Genomic DNA, 22,250 nt, shown 5'->3' on the forward strand with positions numbered 1-22,250 from the left:
GTGTAAAACTTTTACTTAGCAGCAAGAAGTTCTTCAGCTCGCCTAGACTTTTGCTCAATGGACATTGGTTGGCTTGGCTCCCTAAATAACTCGCTCTCTGCTTGTGTTTTACCTTCCCTCCAGGAAAGGGTTAACTTGCTTTGGTGTTCAAAAGTACTCGCCTGCTTCAGAATATTTGTGTGATCTCTTGTTTTATTCTGAAATCTCTTTAACACTCATCTCACTATTGCTCTAACTGCACCAGTGATCTACTGATGTCGAGTGTCCTAGCGATCTAAGTCACCTGAGGGTGTAGAAGTGTGTGTGCCATCCCAAATGTGTGTTTGCTGATTTAGAGAAACTTGGTGTGTTTGTGTTACAATTATATATTGCCCCTTCTGAAGAAGGCTTATTCAAACTGACTATTATACACTCATGTAAGTGTTTATTTGGATACTTGTCACTGTGAATCTCTGTGCAACTCCCCTACTGCTCACATTGACTCCTTGAGATGAGCCTGGCTGCTCAGCACACTAACAACCTGTGTAGTTCAACCTTAAAGGTTGGATCCCTATTGCCAAGAGGTCAAGGTTGTTGTAGTGCATCCAAAGGGGTACTGTTCCAAATCTTGCCTAACATGGTTACTACATACAATTTTGTATACCATATGCTGCCATTTTCTGTTTGTCGTGGGCCTGTAAGTGGCAACATCCCAGGATGGCACTTGTGGGGGGACAGTAGTTTTGTCGAACAAGATATTTTGGTGGGCCCTCTGTACTTGCCCCATAAATAAAATTGTAAGACACTCAAGCCTGCTGTATTATGATGCCTTTATTTTTCCTAACAGATAGCCAGAAAAAGAAACAAGATGATTCTGACGAATATGATGATGATGAATCCCCTGCTTCAACATCTTATCAACCACCAATGCAAACGCAGCAGTCTTACATCCCACCAATGGCACAGCAGTTGCCGCCTGCAGGAACGCCAGGAATACCTCCAGGTAGCCTGTGTTTTTTAAATCCTACTTGATTTTATCTCACATCTTATGTCAAAGATAAGGCAACATGTTGCTGAACCCTTTTACTTACTAGTCTCTCTGAGTGAAATGTGATGACTTGTTTCTAATTGCAAGGTCTGCCGCCGTTGATGGGTGGTGTCCCACCATTGATGTCTGGAATGCCACCAGTAATGCAGGGCATACATCACCACGGGTAAGTAAGGCATTTTGAGACCCTATCTGGCTTTTTAATTTATCACAGCTGATATTACTAGTGCTTTGTAATTGGCTGAGCTATGGTACATGTCCAATTTTGGTGTGCTTCAAACCATTCTGTTAGCAGTTATGAAACACGCAGATGACTTGCTCAATAAATACACTTAAAATCGCATGCAGCATTCAATAGTCTCAAAATATGTTTAAATGTCTTCTTAAATGGGAACCAGATTCTTGCAATGGATCAAACTTGAAGAAATCCCTCACATACAATTTTTGTTTCTTTTTGGAAAACGCTTAAATTTGTCCCTCGATTATGAAAAATAGGGTATTATACAAATGTCATTCAGTTATTGGAGCGAGACATGCATTAACGTAAGTCATGGTGAAGTGTTGTATTGTCATGCTGGTGCCTGGACAGCATAGTGACGACCTTTATTTTTAACATCTTGGCTGTGAATTTTCTCTGGCCGTCAACAGTACAGTTTTGTTACTAATGGTACCTATGCCTATTACCAAAATATAGCGTGAACCCTCATGTTTGTTACCATTTATTCTAGCAAGCACATTTCTGACAAGGCAGGGGCGATCTTTGCGTAGCTCTGAATGGGATGCCCCTTGGAAGTGGGTGGTCTTGGATGGTGTTAGAAATTGCACTTTCATGACAGATCCGAAATGTGATCCTGTTGGGAGATGTATCCCCCAGATTCCCATTGGTTGAGGTCAGGGAGCCCTCTGTGATCCGTCAGTAACCACCCTACTTTATCATCCAGGATCCCTCAATGCACTGGTAGCTTCATGACTGAGGTACATTAGCAGCCTACGCTTCCTTGTGTTAGAAATTTGACCCAAATCATCCTGAACATCCAAATCCTTTTGACCACTGTAACCTTGATAGATGCCTTGTTATAGGCAACTTAATTGCTACCTCCCACTCCAAATTGTCCATAAGTTGTGACGGGCTCATTAAATCTTCATTAAAGACTTATCTGGTGGAGTCCAGAGTTGAGATGCTCTAGCAGAAGTTTCAAAAGCACAACTGTATGTATGGTAAACAAGTGGCACCAAGTTTAACCAAAATGCATGGGTGTGCCAAAAGGGCTCATCTAACTTGCCTTACCAGTTTAATCTACTTTATATTTTAATATAGGATGATGCAAATGGGCGGCATGATGCACCACAGACCTGGGATTCCACCCATGATGCAAGGTTTGCCACCTGGTAAATGTCAAACTTTTTTTTATTGGTTTACTGCTTTATTAAGCATAGTAGTTGTGTGCATGACTAGCTGTCTCTTGGTGAATTAAGTGAGCAATTGAACATTATAAGGAATGGCTTTAAACCTGAAAATTAGCATCGGATGGGGCTTTTTCTTTTCTGGTTTGTTTTATTTGTAAAGCGCGCCTGGCCCAAAGGTATGTGGGCACATCATTTGTTAGTTACATATGGACATTACAGATTTACAAGAAGCATGAGCTAAGGGTAAGCAGTCAAAATAAGCAGTATCCAAAAATATAGAAGACTGTACATAGGGGAGGCAAACACTTGAAAAGTAAGTGCAGACCGGAGGACCATAATAAGGTCAATATACATAGTTAATGTAGAGTGAACCGGCTTAGACATCTTGGGTCGCCAGCCATGTTTTGGCTTTGTGCTTGAAGGCATGGAAAGAAGGTTCGTTCCTGATGGGGATGGGCAAAGACTTCCATAATTTAGTTGCGAGGACAGGGAAACTCACCCCATCCGATTTTTGAGGTTTATCTGGGTACAATGAGTCTAAGTTTGGGCGGATCTCTGTGGGCATGTCGAAGATTGGTGAACAAAGCAGTTCTCCAGCATGGGGTCTGGCATGGATTCACATGCTCATGAATATTCCCCGTCGTCAGGCTGGGAATCCTCGGTAAAGAAAAAACCAGTATCAGTTTCGTTTCTGATCTGTCTTTCGTAGTAATAACCAATCACTGGTCTCTGCGTCATACTGACCACAGCCAATGACTGCCCTCTACCTAAGCACCGCCTCTGGCAGCCATCTTCAGATTTTTACCGCACGTTCATGTGTTGGGATCCTCGTGCTATTGCTCTCGAGCGTTAGTGCTATTTTTCACGCTTTTTCACAAAAAACTTCGATTCTTTCGGTCAAAAGAGCCTCAAGCTCCACCGATCCTACATCCGATCAACGGGGACCCGTGTCGGATTTATCTGTGCCCCTCAAGGGTGAAGATTTCGTCGAGCTACACTTCGGAGGACTCCAGAAGCTTCTCAGGCCCGGTCTCGGAGATGGCCCAGGAGAAGGGAAGCTCGACGCCCGGAAAGCTGTTCAGGGTCTGCCCTGGATGCCAGCTGCAGAACGTCTTTAAGGAGGACGAACACTCTTTCTGCCTTTACTGCCTTCATGAGGACAAGACGCACGTGGAGAAGGACTGTGCGTTTTGCGGCAACATGTCGGAACGGACCATGAAGGACCGCCATCAACGTCTCGCCAACTGGCTGGAGGGTAAGAGCCCGTCTGGCGAGAAGAAGAAATCCGAGCGGTCTTCTAAGACCTTTGAGGGCGCCCTGGCGACGGGGGCCCAACATAAGGCCAAGCACCGCGAGTCCGCTGGCACCAGGAGCGCCGAACGGTCGGGCTCTACGGGCGCCAGGCAGGGCGCACCCTCCCCGGCACCATCAACCACGAGCCAACGCTCTGGGTCGGGTAAGAGGAAGGCCGAGCACCCGGCGAAGCTCCTGGAGAGGCCCCGGTCGAGCTCTAAGGCAGAGGAGGAGCGTGGCAGTGCCCCCTCCCTCAAGGATAAGGCGGTGAGCGCACCTAAGGTGGTGAAGGCCTTGATCCATCCGACCAAGCCCTCTATCGAAACGGTCGCGGCGGCCCTGGCTCAGCCTGTGGTGGCTGCACCAGTGGTGGCGACCTCAGGGCCCAGAATCTCCCTGCCTCCTCGGAGGGAGTCTTCTTTTGTGCCCATCGATAGGACCCCCGTGAAACCCTCCGTGGGGAAGAAGGGGGGGCAGGGCGTCGTCGTAGATTCGGCCTCAACCTCAGAAGAGGAGCTGATCGAGGTCTTAAGCCACGGCCTAGGCGTGGAAGAAGGCCAGCCCGTCGGAATGGACCCCGACGCAGGTGACGACGACGACGACATCGTCGGGGGGATACCGACGGGGCACCTGCTCGCCCGTCGGACTCCCCTCTGCCAGCGCCGCAAGACAACTCGGCGGCCATTTTGTTGGCCATACAGTCCTTATGCTCCGAGATAAGGATGAGGCTACCGTTACCGACGGAGGAACCTCTCCCGTCGGGGGATCCAGAACCGGGACCTTCTGGTGTTCCCCCTACCAAGAAAAGAAGGATCCATCCACCACCTCCTTTTCAACCGTCGCGCCCCGTCCAGCCCTCCTCCCCGTCCACCCGAGGGGATGATACGGGGACTGACACGGCAGCGACGGGTACGGACGACTAGGCATACGACGAGGATTTTCCGTCGTCGCCTCCCACCAGGGCTTCTCCGCCCGACGAGATCGGATCTTTCCACTCCATGATCTCCAGGGCTTCCGAGCTTTTCCAACTCTGCCCTGAGGAGAAGAAAAAGGAAGGCTTCCTTTATCAGCGGCGCGAGGCCAAGAGGAAGACGGTCCTCGCAGTGCCTCTGTTGGACGACATTTGGGATGAGGGCCTTTCCCTCCTCAAGAACCCTTCCACAACGCCAGCTAGAAGAGACCGGTACGAGAAAAAGTACCGGGTCCCGGACACGGCCCCCCTATGCCTCCGGGCGCAGCCTACCGCGGATTCCGTCGTCTCCGCGGCAGCCAGGAAGAAAGCGGGGGGGGTGCGGCCTCCACATCGACTTCCCCGCCGGACGGCGAGGGAAAGAAATTGGATGCTATGGGACGTAGAGTCATCTCGTCGGCAGCGACGACGATTAAAGCGGCCAACGCCTTGGCTATCGTGGCCCGCTACGACAGGGAGCTCTGGTACAAGATAGCTCCCCTGCTGGATTTTCTGCCGGACGACAAGAGGGCGGAGGCCCTGGAGATCCTGCAGGAAGGTGAGGTGGCCTCGGGCCACGCCATCACCGTGGCGACGGACATCGCCGACACTGGGTTCCGCCAGCTGGGCAACGGCGTTTGCCTTCGACGTCGTGGATGGCTCAAAGCTACGGACTTCCGGCAGGACGTACAGACCAGAGTCCTGGACATGCCCTTCGGGAACAACCTGTTTGGGAAGACAGTGGACGATTCCCTTCAGGCCATCAAGGCGGATACTGAGACGGCCCGGGCCCTTGGAGTCCTGCAGCAACGACGGACGCCCTTTCGGAGCGGCGGAGGCAAGGGCGCCTCCAAAGGTTCCGGCGGCGGTTTCGCTTCCTACCGTCAAGCGGCCCGCTCGTCGTCGCAAGAGGCCTACAGAGGACGAGGCAAGTCTAGCGGACCCCGCCGTCGTCGCCAAGGAGGTCAAGGCGGCAAGGCCGCGTCCAAGCAGGATTGAACCGGCCGTGGGGTCGGGCCCCCACCGAAGCACCCCGGTGGGAGGCCGGCTGGCGGGCTTCGTCAGCGTGTGGGAGTCCATCTCCACCGACCGTTGGGTGCTGGACGCCCTGGCCCGGGGCCACGCGCTCGAGTTTCAAAGAAGGTGCCCGCGCTTCCCCCCCGTGGCCAGGAAAGAACTTCACGTCCCTCAACTTCTCCTGGAGGTAAAGGCGATGCTCAGAAAGGGCGCCATCGAACTCGTCCCAAAGAGGCTTCGGGGCTCCGGAGTCTACTCGAGATACTTCCTCGTGAAGAAGAAGACGGGAGGATGGCGCCCCATCCTAGACCTGCGACGTCTGAACAAGTTCATCAAGGCGCAGAAGTTCCGGATGGTCACCCTCCAGCACGTCCTGAGTCAGCTGGAGGAAGGAGACTTCCTATCGTCGTTGGATTTGGAGGATGCCTACTTCCACATTCCCATCCTAAATGGGCACCGAAAATTCCTCAGATTCGTGGTCCAAGGGCGTCATTACCAGTTCAAAGCCCTTCCCTTCGGACTACGGTCGGCACCCAGGGTATTCACCAAGTGCCTCGCACCGGTGGCGGCGCAGCTGCGCCGCGAGGGAATTCACGTCTACCCCTACCTGGACGACTGGCTCATCCGCGCCAAGACGAGGGAGCTCGCCGTGGTCCACACGGCAAGGACCGTCCAACTCCTCACGGACCTGGGATTCTCCGTGAACTATGCCAAATCCCACCTGGTGCCCGCGCAAGTCGCACTGTTTCTGGGAGCGAGGCTCGACACAGTGTCCCTTCTGGCCTCCCCGTCGGAGGAGAGGACCAGGACCATCTTGGGCAAGGTGCAACGGATGTTGGTGGCCGACGCGGCCAAAGTGAGGTCCATCAAGTCCCTCCTCGGGATGATGTCTTCCTGCATCTACCTCATTCCCATGTGCAGGCTCCGGATGCGCCCGTTGCAAGAATTCCTGGATGCGCGCTGGATCCAGACGGGCAGCTTCGAGGAAAGGATCAAGCTCGACGAGAGTTTCCGACGAGCGATACGGTGGTGGGGCACCCGCGCGCATCTGACGGCGGGCATGGACTTCCAGACCCCAGCCCACCAGGAGACTGTGACCACGGATGCCTCCCTGGAAGGGTGGGGAGCGCACACCGAAAATCTGCACGCAAGGGGACTCTGGCTCCCGACGGAGAAGTCCCTGCATATCAACGTCCTGGAGCTCCGTGCAGTGTTTTGGGCCCTCAGGTCCTTCCTTCCGTCCCTCAAGGGCAAGGTGGTGAGGATATTCACCGACAACACCACCACCATGTTTTACATCAGGAAACAGGGCGGAACCAGGTCCCCAGCGCTGTCCAAGGAGGCGCAGGACCTGTGGCATTGGGCCGTCGCCCAAGGGATGTTTCTGGTGCCGTTTCATCTGGCAGGGATAAAAAACACCATCGCCGACTCACTCAGCAGGGAGCTGCGCTCGTGCCACGAGTGGGAACTACGGCAGGATCTGGTGGATCGCCTCTTCCGACGGTGGGGCACACCCCAGATCGACCTGTTCGCGACGAACACCAAGTGCCGGAGGTTCGCCAGCAGGTTTCCCCAGACGAGGAGCATGGGCGATGCTTTCTCGTTCCCCTGGGAGGGCCTGTTCCTCTACGCGTTCCCTCCCTTGCCTCTGCTAATCCGGCTCGTCAACCAGCTCAAGAGGTCACGGTGCAGGATGATCCTCGTCGCACCTGCGTGGCCGAGGCAGATATGGTTCCCGGACCTTCTGGACTTGTCAGCGTCCCCGCCGATCAAGCTGCCGGCGGACTCGGATCTACTCTCCAGGGAAGGAGGCGCCATCCTCCACCACGACCCGAAGTCGCTGAACTTGCAGGCCTGGCTCCTGCAGCGCTAGAGTTTGGAGGATACGACATACCGGCCGATTGCAGAGAGGTTCTTGCAAAGGCCAGGGCGTCCTCGACTCTTAAATGCTACGGACACAAATGGAAGAGGTTCTCTGTCTGGTGCCACGCACAGAAGATTAACCCTCTACGGATTACGGCTCCCCAAGTACTGCCGTACCTGCTGACGCTGGCCAAAGCTGGTCTGGCACACGCGTCCATCAAGATTCATCTTGCTGCGATCTCCCGATACACCAGAACCACGGGGCGGGCGTCCTTGTGGTCTCATCGTCTGGTGAAAGAGTTCATGAAGGGACTGTTCAGATCGTTCCCGCCGGTGAAGGCTCCGGCCCCGGCGTGGGAGCTCAACGTGGTGCTGACCAAGCTCATGGGACCTCCGTTCGAGCCTCTGCACTCGGCCCCGTTGAAGTTTCTATCGTGGAAAACAGCTTTTCTTGTGGCCATCACCTCCGCACGACGAGTGGGAGAGATCCAGGCCCTTTCCTGCAAGGCCCCGTACTTGATTTTCCACGACACGAGGGTAGTGCTCAGGACGCACCCCTCCTTCATGCCCAAGGTACCGTCGGACTTCCATCTCAACGAACCTTTGGTGTTACCTGTGTTCTTCCCGTCGCCTTAGTCGCCGGCTGAGAGGACTTTGCACTCGCTGGATGTAGCTAGAGCGCTGAAGTTCTACGTGGACCGCATGAAGGGTTTTCGGAAGACGTCACAACTCTTTGTGAACTTTGGACCTGTCAATCAGGGGAAGGCTCTCTCGAAGGCTTCCATCTCCAGATGGCTCTCCGGCTGTATCATGTGCTGTCACCGGTTGGCAAACCGACCGCTGCCTGGCCGTCCGAGAGCCCATTCCACCAGAGCGATCGCAGCTACCACGGCGTTCCTATCTGGTGTGCCCCTGCTGGACATATGCAGGGCTGCTACGTGGAGGTCGACGCACACCTTCACGAAATTCTACTGCGTCGACCGGGATTCCAGGGAGGAGTCCAGGGTCGGCCAAGCAGTGCTGCGCAACCTGTTCGCCTGAGGTGAGCCTGGTGAGGAGGTAAGATGCTTAATGTTGAGTTGATGTGATGCTTAATGTTGAGCCTTTGCCACCTCCCGTGGTTGTGCATGTGTGTACTGCTATGTATTCTTTATTCATGAGCATGTGAATCCATGCCAGACCCCATGCTGGAGAAGGAACAAGTTACTTACCTGTAACTGTTGTTCTCCAGCATGGGTCTGGCATGGATTCACATGCGAACCCTCCCGCCTACCCCTCTGCGGCTCTTCACTTGGTCATACTGCCACTTCACGTGCTTCCAAATCTGAAGATGGCTGCCAGAGGCGGTGCTTAGGTAGAGGGCAGTCATTGGCTGTGGTCAGTATGACGCAGAGACCAGTGATTGGTTATTACTACGAAAGACAGATCAGAAACGAAACTGATACTGGTTTTTTCTTTACCGAGGATTCCCAGCCTGACGACGGGGAATATTCATGAGCATGTGAATCCATGCCAGACCCATGCTGGAGAACAACAGTTACAGGTAAGTAACTTGTTCCTTAGCCAGGTAAGTGGGGGCCTGATGGTTTACACATTGGTGTGAGAGCAAGCGTTTTGAGTGATTCTTTGGGTGACTGATAGCCAGTGAAGGCTTCGCCTAGTGTCCGAGATGTGTTATTTTGAGTAACCTGGAGAGTTGCGTTGGCTAGTCCCCAGATACAGTGCATTACAGTAATCCTGTTTGGCCATAACCAATGTCCTGGCGAGTATGGTGCAGTTGGAAGTGGTGAGGAAAGGGGGACAGGCTGAAATCAATTTACAGGTGTATGCGGTAGCTGAAATGACAGCGTTAGTTTGTCTTAGCGAGCGTGTGGAATCAAGTTAAGATGCCAAGGGTTTTGGTATTGAGAGACCTGGATGGTGTTGCCATCAATGTTTAAGGCTTTAAAAGCCTGGTCCAGTTTGTTAAGCCGGTTTTGTGAGCAGAGGATGAGCTCTGGCTTATTGCGGAGCTCATGTTGGGCCATCCAAGCCTGCATGACTGCAAGGCTGCAGTGAGCAATGAAGTACATCAACATCCCCATAGACCTCATTCAAAGCCTTAGTGTCTATAGTATGGTCTCCTGTAATGGGAATGAGTATCTGGGCGTTATCAGCATAATTGGTGAATGTGACACCCAGATAGTCCAATATGTCTAAAAGGGGTTTAGTGAACACAGAGTGGGAGAAACACAAGATCCTTGGGGGACCTCACATAGGACTGGTGAGGGTTCGGCCGAGGCGGAAGGGGGAAAAGACCCTCATGGACCTATTCAAGAATGATCTGATCCATGTGGTGGCTTTGTCCGAGAAGTGAGCAGCAGTTGTGAGGTGCTCGCAGAGGATCTGGTGGTTGAACAAGTCAAATGCCGCTGATAAATCAAGGAGTAACGGTGCTAGTTTGCCATATTTAATGACCTCAATTTGTGTCTTGAGATCAATGAGCGCAGTTTCAGTTCTGTGTCTGGGGCGGAAGCCGGATTGTCGAAGGCCAAGGCGATTGTTAGTTTCCAGGTAGTCCTTTATCTGCAGATAAGCCGCGCGATCTAGGATTTTGAGTAGGAAGGGGATGGTGGTGATGGGTCTATAGTTAGTAGGTACACTTGCATCTAGTGTCTGTTTTTTTTAGAAGGGGAATGGCCCTTGAGGTTGTCAGGCACGGTACCAGTATTGAAAGAGGAGTTAAGGGCCGTAATAAAGGGGGCAAGTTAGTGAGCAGATTCCTTGATGATGGGCGCAGGACAAGCATCACCCTGACAATTAGAGGGTTTAAGTTTGCTGATGATACTTTCAACTTCTATGATGGTGACAGGTGAAAAGTTAAATGGTGCAAGGGTATGAACCGAGGGGACGGTTTCAGGACAGAGTGCTTTTGGGATGTAGGAACACCTGGCGCTGTCTTGCTGCAGGTATCGGGTGGGTAGGTGGGGAGGGGTAAGGTGATTCTAACTCCTTCAGAATTTTGAAGAGCTCTTTAGTGTTCGTTTTGGCTTGTGATATGCATGTTATGTCTCTTTTTTTTAGTTTGGAATATAGCTTCCTTGTTATGAATAGACACAATGAGGTTGTCTTTGTTGGTTGGGCATGGGAGGCTTTTCCATCAGGTTTCAGCGGTTCGTTTTTCTTTACGTAATGCTCAGTTGTGAGGAACCTAGAGTTGAGGCGTGCTTGCTGTTTAGGTTTCCTAAGTTTAGTGGGAGCTATGGTGTTTATAGCATTGAGCATGGTGTGGTTATAGGCATCAACAAGGGTTGTGGGGGGGTCAGTTCATAGTGCAATTTCATTAAGCGTGGGCACAATGATGGGGAGAAGTTTATCAATGTGGTCTCTATTTCTTGTGCTTATGGCAGGCGCAATGTCCTGTTTAAGAATTATTAGCTGGGGTGTTAAAGGTGATAATGTGGTGGTCAGACCACACACATGGAGTGTTCAATTCTATATTAATGTTACAATTACCCAATCAAGAGTACAGCCTTTGTTGTGAGTGGGTTCGCATACGCAGTGTATGAAGCCTAAGTTGGAGAGGGTGCTAGCAGTTGCCAATGCATGATGGTCGTTGGGGTCGACGAGTCCAAGGTTAAAGGTCACCCAGCAAAATTATTTGGGATTTCGTCTTGGTTTCTCTTACAGGATGGTTGTAAGATCCTCAATGAAAGAATTGAGGGCCTGGAGGTCTGTAAGCTAGGTTCACGGTAGCAGTTTGGTTAGGCGAGATGGCAAGTTTGACAGATAGTAACTCAGCTGAAGGGTTTTTCTATGGTCGAGCTGATTCTGATAATGGCACTGCCTTTGTGTATAAAGGTGACGCCGTCGCCTTTAGACTGGCCTGAATTGCGGTTGCATCTGATAATGGAATACCCATTAGTTATAGCAAGGGAAAGGAGTGGGCGTGATGCTGCATGAAGCCATGTCTCTGAAATTGAGGTTATGGGTGGAAATAAGATTATCAATGTCGAGTGCATGGGCTGGGAGGGACCTGGCATTAATGAGCGCCCTTGATCTTTATTTCTTTTTGGTATGGTAGGAGTAGATGGTACGGAAGGTCTTGTTTGGTGAGAATTGCACATTTGGCGGGGAGTATGTTGAAGTCTGGACCCGAGTCTAGAGTTTCTGATAAGGAGAGTGCATGGTTGGTTGTGTGTGGGTTTGGAGGCAAAATGCTGTAGCCAGAGGGCTGCAGAGTTGAGGTACGGACTGGATGCTAAATCGGGAAGTGTGGGTGTGGAAGGTTGTGAGGGGGGGGTTTAGGCGTGAGGTGAAGGTGGCCAAATATGCCCAGGCATATTGTGCGCCGTGTGGCAAAGGTGAGGTAGTATAATACACTTAATAGTCTAAGTAGTAATAGTAGGACGAAGGTGGGAGCTATAGTGCGATGAAAATATGTAGCCCAGAGCGGGTGGATTCACCAATAAAGCAAGGATGCAGTGAGCAATGGAGTACATAAACATCCGCATAGTGAGCAGGTGGTGGAACAGGTGTATAGTAATGCTGGTCCCATATTGCGAAATAATGGTAGGCTAATCCCAATAGGAACATTCAATAAGGTGCAGTCGTGTAGTTCAATAAGGCATAAGACCTATATTGATTGGTGGGCTAGTCCCATAAAGGCATTCCATAAGGTCCAGAGGGCTAATTCAATGAAGCAATAAGCAGTGATTGGTAGGCTAGTCCCATATGCATCATCAGAAAGCTGCAGTAGGTTAGTTCAATAAGGCGTAAGACACAGTTAATTAAGTCTACTACCGTGAGGCACATTCAATGAGGGGCAGTGGGCTAGTACAAGGGCATAAATCACAGGGTGTGGGGTAGTCTATGCAGACTGCAACCAGATGACAAAATGGCTGGTTTAGCATTATAAACAGTCGTACGTTACAAGTAAGCTAGTCCAACATTTTCTAAAGAGATGGATCAATGATAATGCTAATTACAATAACGTATTGAATTACGCTCAAACTATGTACTTACAGTAATGCCGCTCAGCAGATCTCGAAATTACGGGAGGCATACACCACAGAAGGTGCAGTTCTGGGGTGTTCGAGAGTTATATGTATAAACCTAAGGTAAGATCTGTTAAGCCTGCCTGATGCTTAGCGTTGAGATTGGTTTTGTGCTGAGAGCGAATCTCCACAGCTCCTGTAAAGCACATGGAGTCTTGCATCAGATCTGTAGAGGCAGTCAATAACGTTAGATTGGTAAATCGTTACCTTTTAGAGCCAAAGGGGGGTTTGAGCAACCATTATTCTGGTGCAACTTTGTTACTGCTTCTCCAACACACAATGGCATTATTGGTCTACATTTATGTACAACTGATCTTGGTGAGCTGTGGCCCAAAGATACAAAGTTTGCTACAAAGGTTTGAATTGGCTATTGAAATGGATTTTCAGAAACGTCCTAGTTCCTGAGAGGCCACAATATTCTTAACATTAAAACATTGAGAACTAGTTAAAATCTCATGGTAGCATGACTCAGCTGTTAACGACATACACTTAGATTTTGAGTGATTCAGTCGAACACACATGGCACACTTAATAAAGTTGGGCAGAATGTATAGAAATAGTCATATTTTAGTGTTGTGGGTTTTGAATGGGGGCAAGGTCCTAACCCCACATCTCCTTGCCTAGTTATGTTGTTCTGCACAAGGATTCTCACATTAAGTACTTTGCTTGCTTTGCTCTGAATTATGAGGCACAAACCCCCTTTGCATCACCTTTAGAAAGGTAAACACTTTTTTGTATAGCGGCTGTGAGCATTCTCTCTACTTGTATTACTTACTCGTTTGCCAACTGCTTTGAATTACTAGATTGGTGATATATCAAACTGATCTAAAACTGTGAATTAAAATTCTGTCACTGTGTGGGAATCTTTACCCTCGCCTGGTCTTACGCCCCTCCATACTGTGTGGTTGGAGTTTCCTATAACTTGTGCTTCGGCTGGGTTGCACCTTTGGGCTTCCCTGTTAATTTCTCTTTAATGTACATGGCTGAACTATTGTTCCCAAGGGGTAAAGCGGGATTTTCATCCCCTTTACATTTGATATAGTGAGCCCACACCCCATTTTATGTGGAGTTCTGGGGGATACAATGTACCACTTTTAGGGGAGATTCCTCTTTTCTCTGCTAATTCCCTTCAACCATGGAGACCCCCAGCTCTTGCTGGACTTGGGGCTTTTTTTTAATTTTAACCCTGGAGGGAGTGATCCCCTTTTCTCACGTGTTTTGGCCAGATTTGGATTGTTTCCTTTGTTTTTGGAGTCTGACAAACTCATAGGCATCTACTTTTTGTATGGTGACATACTGCACCTTCAGTGCAGTGTCAGAGAAATCATTTAGCTTTCTCATAAGGTTTAAATACCTTTTGTGTGAACTACTGTTCCCAAGAATAGTAAAGTGAAATTGACTTCCTCTTTGTAGGTCCAGCACACGCAATCTTATGTGGAGTGTTGGGTGGTTACTTAGTAGCCCCTTATCCTATCTCCGTGAGCAACATTTTTTTGTTACCCTGACTACGTAAAATGGCTGGTGGCAGTGGTTTAATTTTCCTACTATTGTGCTTTTCTACCGCAGGCTGAATCCTTAGCTGCAGTATAGCACCCATGGGTGACCATTTTGTCAAAATGGCCACGGTCTTTAGCCATTTTCTGTTTGTGAGGTCTTTCTTGGGTTTTGCCTTTGGCGAGCTTCAGTATTGAAACCTGCCTCTAGCTCCAGTATGTCTGGAAAGGCACGAAGTGAGGCAGGTTCCTGGCACTCCCCTGTCCTTAGGAATGCCTGAATGCACCCAGTCCTGATTGGCTGGCTGTCCTTTCAGGACAGCCACCCTGCTGTTTGAGTGATAGCTAGGCTGTGCATGAATGGGGGAAACCTGCTTAAGTCTAGTTTTTTTGGGACTAGAGGCAGTCAACCACTGGGTAGAACACCTGACGAAGAACCTGTGAACAAAGCTTGCTGCATCCTCCTGGACCTTTGAATTGCCTGGTGAAGCCCTGCTGCTGTGCTGAAACTCACTTTTCTGATCGACAAGAGAATCTCGAATGGGAGACTTCTGGGACCAACTAACCCCAGGACCAACTCCACTGGACCATCGTCCCTGACTGCCTGTACTTCGTGTCGTCTTCAGGAACCAAGTGCAACGCCTGCAATCGGCCAGGAGCTCCTGGAGTCTCCCCAGGATGACGTAGAGTGCAGGACTAAGGAGGGAAGGCAGCCCAACCAGTGTCCAAGATCTAGTGATGCTGTTTACCTAGCGCTGAACCCACAAAGTGCTGCTAATCCGAAAAGAGCCCGTAGCTGCCTCCGAATTGCTGCCACAGGAGTCCTCCCTCTTGGTCCACACGACTGAGGCCCAGGAACCCAGGATCTGCATCACAGCAACCAGACAGAAGCCAGTTGGACCACTCTTCTAAACAAAGGTACTGTTCCGACTTAGTGTCTTACCTCAGTGTCTTTAGCTTTTCTCTTCTCAGTTGAAACTTTCAGTAGTTACTTTGCTAGAGTTGAGTTCAGCTCTACCCTTTACAAGTGTAACAGCTTGTGACCTTAGTGTTTGTTCTTCAACAAACCTTTTAACGTTGTGCAAAACCTTTCTATGGGCCTCTGCTTCATACTGTGCTCCAATTGACTTTGGCTGCTCCCTGCAGACTCTTCTAGTGCATTTGACTTTGATTCTTAATGTCCTGCATAGGTGATAGTGTGTTTAACTATTATTGCTGGGAAAGGTTTTTATCTAGACTTCATTGTAAGCTTTAAGTGCTCACATGCTCTGAGAACCTGTTTAACCTTTCATTCCCTTAACCTTTCCTTTCTACACAACTCAGAATCCAGTGCTATATAAATACCATTACTGTCCTAGTTGAAGTCACCTCATGGTGTAGGAAGTGTGTAAGAAGCATCTCCAAAGAGTATCTACTAGCTTTGTGTTGATTCTGGTAAAGTATTTTAAAGGTAGGCTACCAGGGGGTGCACAGGCAATGGCTGCCTGAGTGCACTGCTCCTGCAGAAGCCAGACTGATCTAGGGGATTGAGCCCGCCCCCCCCCCCCCCCCAGGTGGACCCAACTGGTTGGATTAGCATGGTGACCCCCCTCCCCAGAGCCTCACCCTCTAGAAAGAGCGACGCTTGCGGACCCCAGGGAGTCCAAGAACGAGACCCGCGGCCTCCAGAAGGAAATCGGTGTGCGGTCCCAGCGTCCGCAGCTTCGGAGGAGGAGACGCGGCCTTACGGAGCTGTGAGGCTGCACTGGATGGGCCGGCCCCTCTCCTCGATTTGCCCCCTGCACCCGCCAGAGGAGTGCACTGACCAGGGACAGCGGCCTCGATAGAGAAGGGGAGCGGCCCCCCAGAGGGAAGCGGGCGGCGGCCCCTCCCTAAGCTGGGGTGTGCGCCGAGGCCCGAACCGGCAGACAAAGGGAGCACAGACCTGAGGCCGGCACTCGGGAGACTGAGGCGGAGACGGGACGGGTCTGGGCACGGAGGCCACCCCCACCCCCCCTCCCCCATGATAATCTTCGGCGCAGGCCAAAGGGGCACAACGAAGGCTGTGCGAGCCGACGGGACATACCCCAGGAAAGGAACACGGGGGGCACCGGAGAGTACAGGAGCTGCAATTACTGGAAGAACAGGCAGGCGTACAGGCCCCCAGATTCGGCGTTGAGACAGCGCCGCCAAGCCCCTCGCCCAGAGTGAGTGACCTCAGGGGCTTGTTCCTACGACCTCCGCCGAACATTCCATCCCCCCCAGGGGCACAAAGAAGATATTGTCAGTCTTGGGGGGGGGGGGGGGGGGAATCCGGGTGCGAAGCCCCCGTCCGGTGTTGGTGGGGTATGTGCCCGCCCCGGAAACGACCCATCCCCCTCCCCCCGGAGTGGAAGTGTGGACAAGTGACATCGGGGGGGGTGGGGGAGGAGAGGTGGCGAGTGTCTCAGCGCTTTGTCCTGCCACCCTGGGGGAGAGGCTTCATGGGCTTGGCCAAGCGGACCCAGCCGACCACACCAGTCCCCCCTAGGAGGGCAAAAGAAGTCCCCGTCAGCCAAGGGGAGGCTGGACTGGGTGTGAGGCCCCCGCCTGGAGTTGGTGGGGCGTGTGCCCGCCCAGTAACAACCCCCAGCAGCAGCACAAACAAAGGCAGGTGGGGGGTGGCCTTGTCCCGGCTCCCCCTCTCTCTCCCGAGTCACCTCTGGGTACCCCAGGAAGGAAAACACCGGCTGGTCCGGGAGGGGATCCTTCGACCCCACCAGGGCTGTGGAAGGCTCGGCGGCGGGGCCCAGGGGACGCCCAGATGAACTGGCAGAAGACCCTGCTAGAATACCACAATCAGGGGGCAGGAAGTAGCAACAACGGTGCAAGCCTCAACAGAGAAATGGCCCAGTCGGAGGCCTCAGCACCTTCCACAGCAGCAATGGAAAGGGGCTTTGCCTCAATCCTGCAAGAAATCGGGGACATGCGTTCCGACATCGCCCAGAAATTCGAAAAAATTGACCAAAGGGTGGATCAGGTCGAGGACAGATAGGTGCAGGTGGAAACCAACCAATCGACCTCAGCGACCCAAGTACAAATGGGTATGAGGCTAGCTGCCCTGGAGAAGAGGGACGAGGAACGGGCCAGACAGATGGACGATTTGGAAAACTGGGAAAGGAGGAACAACCTCAGAATCTTCAGGGTCCCTGAATCGGAAGGAGAAACGTAGAGAGACATAACCAGAGTGGTGAGAGAGATCATCGCCCTCCTGTTTGCAGAAGAGATGACTATGGAACTCATTCAACAGGGTGCACAGGGCAGGGGCAAGAGCAGGGGGCCCCCGGTCGATTTTGGTCCGATCCATTACTATACGGAAAAGACAAAGTTGCTGGAGGAGGCCAGAAAAGCCCGGGAGATCACATGCAATAATGCCCAGATTTCAATCTACCAGGATCTCTCCGCCTATACACTGGCGAAACGCAGAATGTGTCGCCCCCTAACGCAGCTGCTCAAGAAGGGGGTGCGCTACAGAGGGGACAACCCCTTCTCTGGCCGTTGCATATATGGGCCAACGGACGAGACTGATCAGAGGATGGCATAAGTAGAGCCATCCAAGACTGTGACAGAACCGAATCCCCGGAGGGGCATAACGGGCTGGGGATGGGCAGATCAAGTGGTCTTGGCCCGTCGGGAGACAGGAGAAGGAAAACTGGCGCTAGGAAATTCAGAAAAATGAATACTCCATCACTGGCGAAGGGTGGAGAGCGGAACGACTCTGAAGACTGAGGACGGGGGCGCCCCGACCAGTTTTGGAATGAAGCTGGAAGACACAGAGGTTCTACTACAAGCAGCGCCCCACGAACAGCAAGTATAAGGGGACCATAGAAGGGACGAAGCTGGAGGGAGGGGGGTGGGCGACTCAAAGCGACGAGCACTACATGGATAGCCTGGCCGAGGTGGGCAGGTTGGTGGTTCGGCCAAATGCCAGTGATGGTGCAACTAACTGGCTGGATGCTGGGGGTGTGCGGGGCACACAAAAGTTGGGGTTGTTCATTTAGGGGTTGGGGACAAGGGGCAGTTGGGGGAATGTTTTAGGCCCACTTTGGGGGGTGGGAGAGGGGGAAGCATAAAGCAAAACTAAGGGAGCGTGTAGGGAAGGGCAATGGGATGATGTTGACCAAGAGAGAAGACAACCTAGATTATGGCTGAAAGTCTGCCGGCCCTGTAAGTGGGCTCCCTCAATGTACGGGGCCTGAACACCCCCCACCAAGAGGTCCCTTGTCTGTAGGGAATTTAGATGGCGAACCTCGACCTTCTCTTCTTGCAAGCGACTCACTGGGCACGGGGGGGAAGGAGCCCAAAATGCGGGGAGGGGAGGAATTGGAGAGGTTTTTTGTCTCCCACAAGGCTAAGAGGGGTGACTATTTTATTAGCGAGGAATGTAGGCTTTGTCAAAGAGGCCATACTGAAAGATCCTGAGGGGCGCTACTTGCTGGTAAGGGGCTCCCTACCGGGCACCCCACTTACTCTCGCCGTAGTATATGGCCCAAACAAAGGCCAATCTCAATTCTGGGAAGAGGTGAGGAATAGACTAAAGCTATTTGTCCAAGGCACGGTGGTTGTGGGAGTGGGGGGGACTTCAACATGGTCCTGGACCCAACCCAGGATATGAAACTCGTTGGCCCCCAAATCTCCAGGGTAGCAGATGAGATCATGGCACGCAACTTCCAAAAGGTTAACACAGAATTAGGCCTGGTGGATACGATCCCGTCACCCAGGACGGGCGACCCCCTCCTTCACACACTATTCGGCTATCCACACATCTATTTCCAGAATAGACTACATCTTAGTGGATTGGACTGTGCCCATACGTCACCGGCCACAGGGTCGACCCCGTCCCCATGTCAGATCACGACCTGGTTCGAGTCACCATAGCTAGGGGATGGCTACGTGACCGCAGGGGACGATGGAAATGTAACAACTCCTTGTTGAGGTCCACGCACAGGAAGTGCTAGAAGGTTTAACGGAATCCTTCGAATTCAACGATAACGGAGAGGTAGGCACGCACATCCTGTGGGACGCCTTCAAGGCAACCTTACGGGGAATCCTCATCAAAAAGGGAGCCCAGAACAAAAGAGAAAGGGAAGCCCAGGAGAGGTCGCTGAGAGAAAATAGCTCAACTCCAGCTGGGGGCCCCCCAGTGCAACACTTAGATCGCAAACAGATCGCTGCCCTGGACGACTATAGGCTCCAGTTAAAAGACCTTTTCCTACACAAAACAGAGGAGTCTACAGCTGGTCAAGCAAAAGTATTATGAAAAGGGGGACAGGCCGGATAGGATTCTAGCCTGGAAACTGAGGGAGGTACAGAGAAGCAGAATGGTGAAAGCGGTGAAGAATGGACGGGGGTCGATGGGTCATGATACGCCCCACATAGAGGCTTTCCGCCGATGATATGAAAAATTGTATCAGAATATGACGGGGGTGAGGCAGAAATTGAAGGGTTCCTGAACTCCATACAAATCCCGGCCCTGACTAGAGATATGGCGGAGAGGTTGGAGGGTCAGGTGACGGAGGACGAGGTTGAACATGTGATTAGTGGAGTGAAGGTGGGCACTTACCCGGGCACGGACGGCTTCAGTGTACTTCTAGAAAAGGTTCCGCTCGACCCTAGCCCCACACTTAGTTAAGGTGTTTAATGCAATGCTGGAGGGGGGGACCCTCCCAGAATCCATGATGGGGGGGGGGTCATGATAATAGTGTTGCCCAAGGACTGCAAGGACCCCACAGAATGCTCCTACCGCCCAATATCTCTGTTAAACATTGACGTAAAGATTCTAGCTAAGGTAGTGGGGAGGCGGATGGAAATGATGCCGAAGCTGGTTCATGGGGACCAGTTGGGGTTCATTCGAGTAGACAGGGTTGAGACAACATTCGCAAAACCATAGATTTGTTCCACTACGCCCAGGGGGCGGATCTTAACGCAAGTGTCCTCTCCCTGGACTCTGAAAGCATTCGACAGGGTCGAGTGGAGATGCATGGAACTCCTCCAAAAAATGGGCTTTGGGGTACACATCAGGGAATGGGTGTCCGCATTATACAGATCCCCCAACGGCAAGGGTACAAGTGAATGGTAGACTGTCGGAACCATTCCCCCGCTCACGGGGAACAAGGGAGGGATGCCCACTTTCTCCCCTGATTTATGTCCTCACAATGGAGCCCCCAGCCATAGCAGTTGGAGCACACCCGGACATCAAGGGTGTTAGGAGAGGCGAAGTAGAATTCAAGCTTTCCCTGTTCGCGGATGACATCCTGGCTTACCTGGTGGAGCCATGCTCCCTCGCTCCCCCCCCACCCCCCAATCTTGTCCTTGATGACCACATTTGGGCGTTTCTCAGGGTTAAAGACCAACGCTACAAAGTCAGTACTACTCCCCATGAGAACACGGGACCCAGGGTTGGACTCCCTGGATAGGCTCAACGGGATAGCAGTGGGGAAGGTTTCTATCCGATACCTGGGCGTCCTCACCAGCGATCTATCAAAACTTGCCCCTACCAACTATGATCCTGTCATGGCAGGGATTACCGCAGACCTAAGGAGATGGGGCACAATGATTCTGTCCTGTTACGGCCGCATGACGGCGGTAAAGATGAATATACTACTGCGTCTACTGTATCTCTTTACTGCTCTCCCAACCAACGTCCCCGACCAGACCTTTAGGGCACTACAGAATGCGGTGCGAGAGTTTATATGGCAGGGTAGGACCCCGAGGACAGCTAGGGCTGTCCTGACCTTACTGAGAGAAGAGGGGGTTTGGGTTGCCAGATTTCCAACTTTATTTCCATGCCTCCCAGCTGTGCGACCTCCTGGAACACATAGAAGAGGGGATGGGAACCTATTGGTCCTACTTGGAAAACATGGACACCATCCCCCCCCTCCCCCCTTCTTGGCCCCCACGCAAGTTCATCCCGAACAGACTTAAATCTCACCCACCTTAGTCCTGCACTGGGAGTTCTCTGGGTAATCTGGACGGAGGGCCCCCTGACTGCATACCTAACATCATGGCCATCTCCATCTCCAATGTCCTCACTCTGGGGACACCCCCTCAAACTGGGAAGTAGGGGGTTCCGTAACACACAGGCCTGGTCAGACTCGGGAATGGAGTGTGCAGGGCATATGTTCAGGGAAGGGGAATCCCTAACATATGAAGAATTGAGAGACGCTCTTGGGCAGGGGTCCCTCTCCATATTTGAATACCTCTGCCTGAAGGGTATCCTCTGCGACCAGTCATGGGGCCAAAATTTGACTGACACAGCGACCTCAAGGAAGGGGGCGGTGTCCAGGATGTACAAAATCCTGAACACTCTCCACCTAGAGGAGAGGAGGGGCTTCTGCTCATTCTGGAACGATTTAGCAGGAGAAGTCATCTCGGAGGACGCCTTGTCAAGGATGTTTAAAATAGCATTCCATGGGAATTTATTCACAGCAGATATGGAACACAATTTTAAGATTCTGCAGGGGTGGCATAGGGACCCCGTGAAGTTGTCAAAGATGTTCTCTAGGGAGTCCCCCGAGTGCCCAAGGGGCTTGTGACCAAGCTGGAACGAGAGGCCACATGTGCTGCCACTGCCCAAAAGTACAGGTGTATTGGGAGAAGGTAAGGGGTTGGATTGATGAAGTCTCCGAGGAATTACTCCCCCAGAACTTCCTGACATATGTTGCTGGGTCTCCCTTCGGAGGAAACGGAAATACACAGGTACCCTAGAATGTGCGATACAATGCTGAGGGCAGGCAAGGTGGCCCTGGTGCCGAAATGGAAGAGCCCGGAGACCCCCCTCAAAGGAGGACTGGCTGAAAAAAGTAAAGAATATGTTCTTAATGGACAAACTAACGGCAGTGATGAACAATGACTCTGGCTCATTCTGAGCGAACTGGTATGGGGTGCAGCAGACCTGGGGATGGGATGTCCATTGAAACCTAGTCTGGGCCCCTGCAGGGGCGGGCAGGGACAGGATCAGGGATGTACTAAAAATGGACCGGGTGCCCACGGCCCGGGGGGGATGGTGGACGAAACACAGCCATGGAAGAAGTCAGCAATCTCATACACTCATAAGCTCTGGACATAAAGAGGTTTCATGGAGTCTCCCAAGAGCACGGTTCTTGTTTCTTCAGGTTAGAAGGGGGGTGGGACTGTATTGGGATGGG

At 51.8% G+C, this 22,250-nt stretch overlaps 1 protein-coding gene across 4 annotated transcripts in view; it reads left to right on the forward strand.

The window, feature by feature from the left end:
* The window catches only part of ZNF207 (zinc finger protein 207), a 161,016-nt gene that overhangs the window by 59,368 nt on the left and 79,398 nt on the right, over positions 1-22,250 (forward strand). For all 4 annotated transcript variants that reach the window (XM_069654986.1, XM_069654988.1, XM_069654987.1 and 1 more), the window contains exons 4-6: positions 827-982; positions 1,115-1,193; positions 2,346-2,416. In XM_069654986.1, coding sequence (XP_069511087.1) covers positions 827-982; positions 1,115-1,193; positions 2,346-2,416 — 306 coding nt within the window. The remainder of the gene's footprint in view (positions 1-826; positions 983-1,114; positions 1,194-2,345; positions 2,417-22,250) is intronic.

Source organism: Ambystoma mexicanum, chromosome 3q, assembly GCF_040938575.1.
Source record: "Ambystoma mexicanum isolate Mex_15411 chromosome 3q, UKY_AmexF1_1, whole genome shotgun sequence".
In the NCBI taxonomy this organism is placed as follows: domain Eukaryota; kingdom Metazoa; phylum Chordata; class Amphibia; order Caudata; family Ambystomatidae; genus Ambystoma; species Ambystoma mexicanum.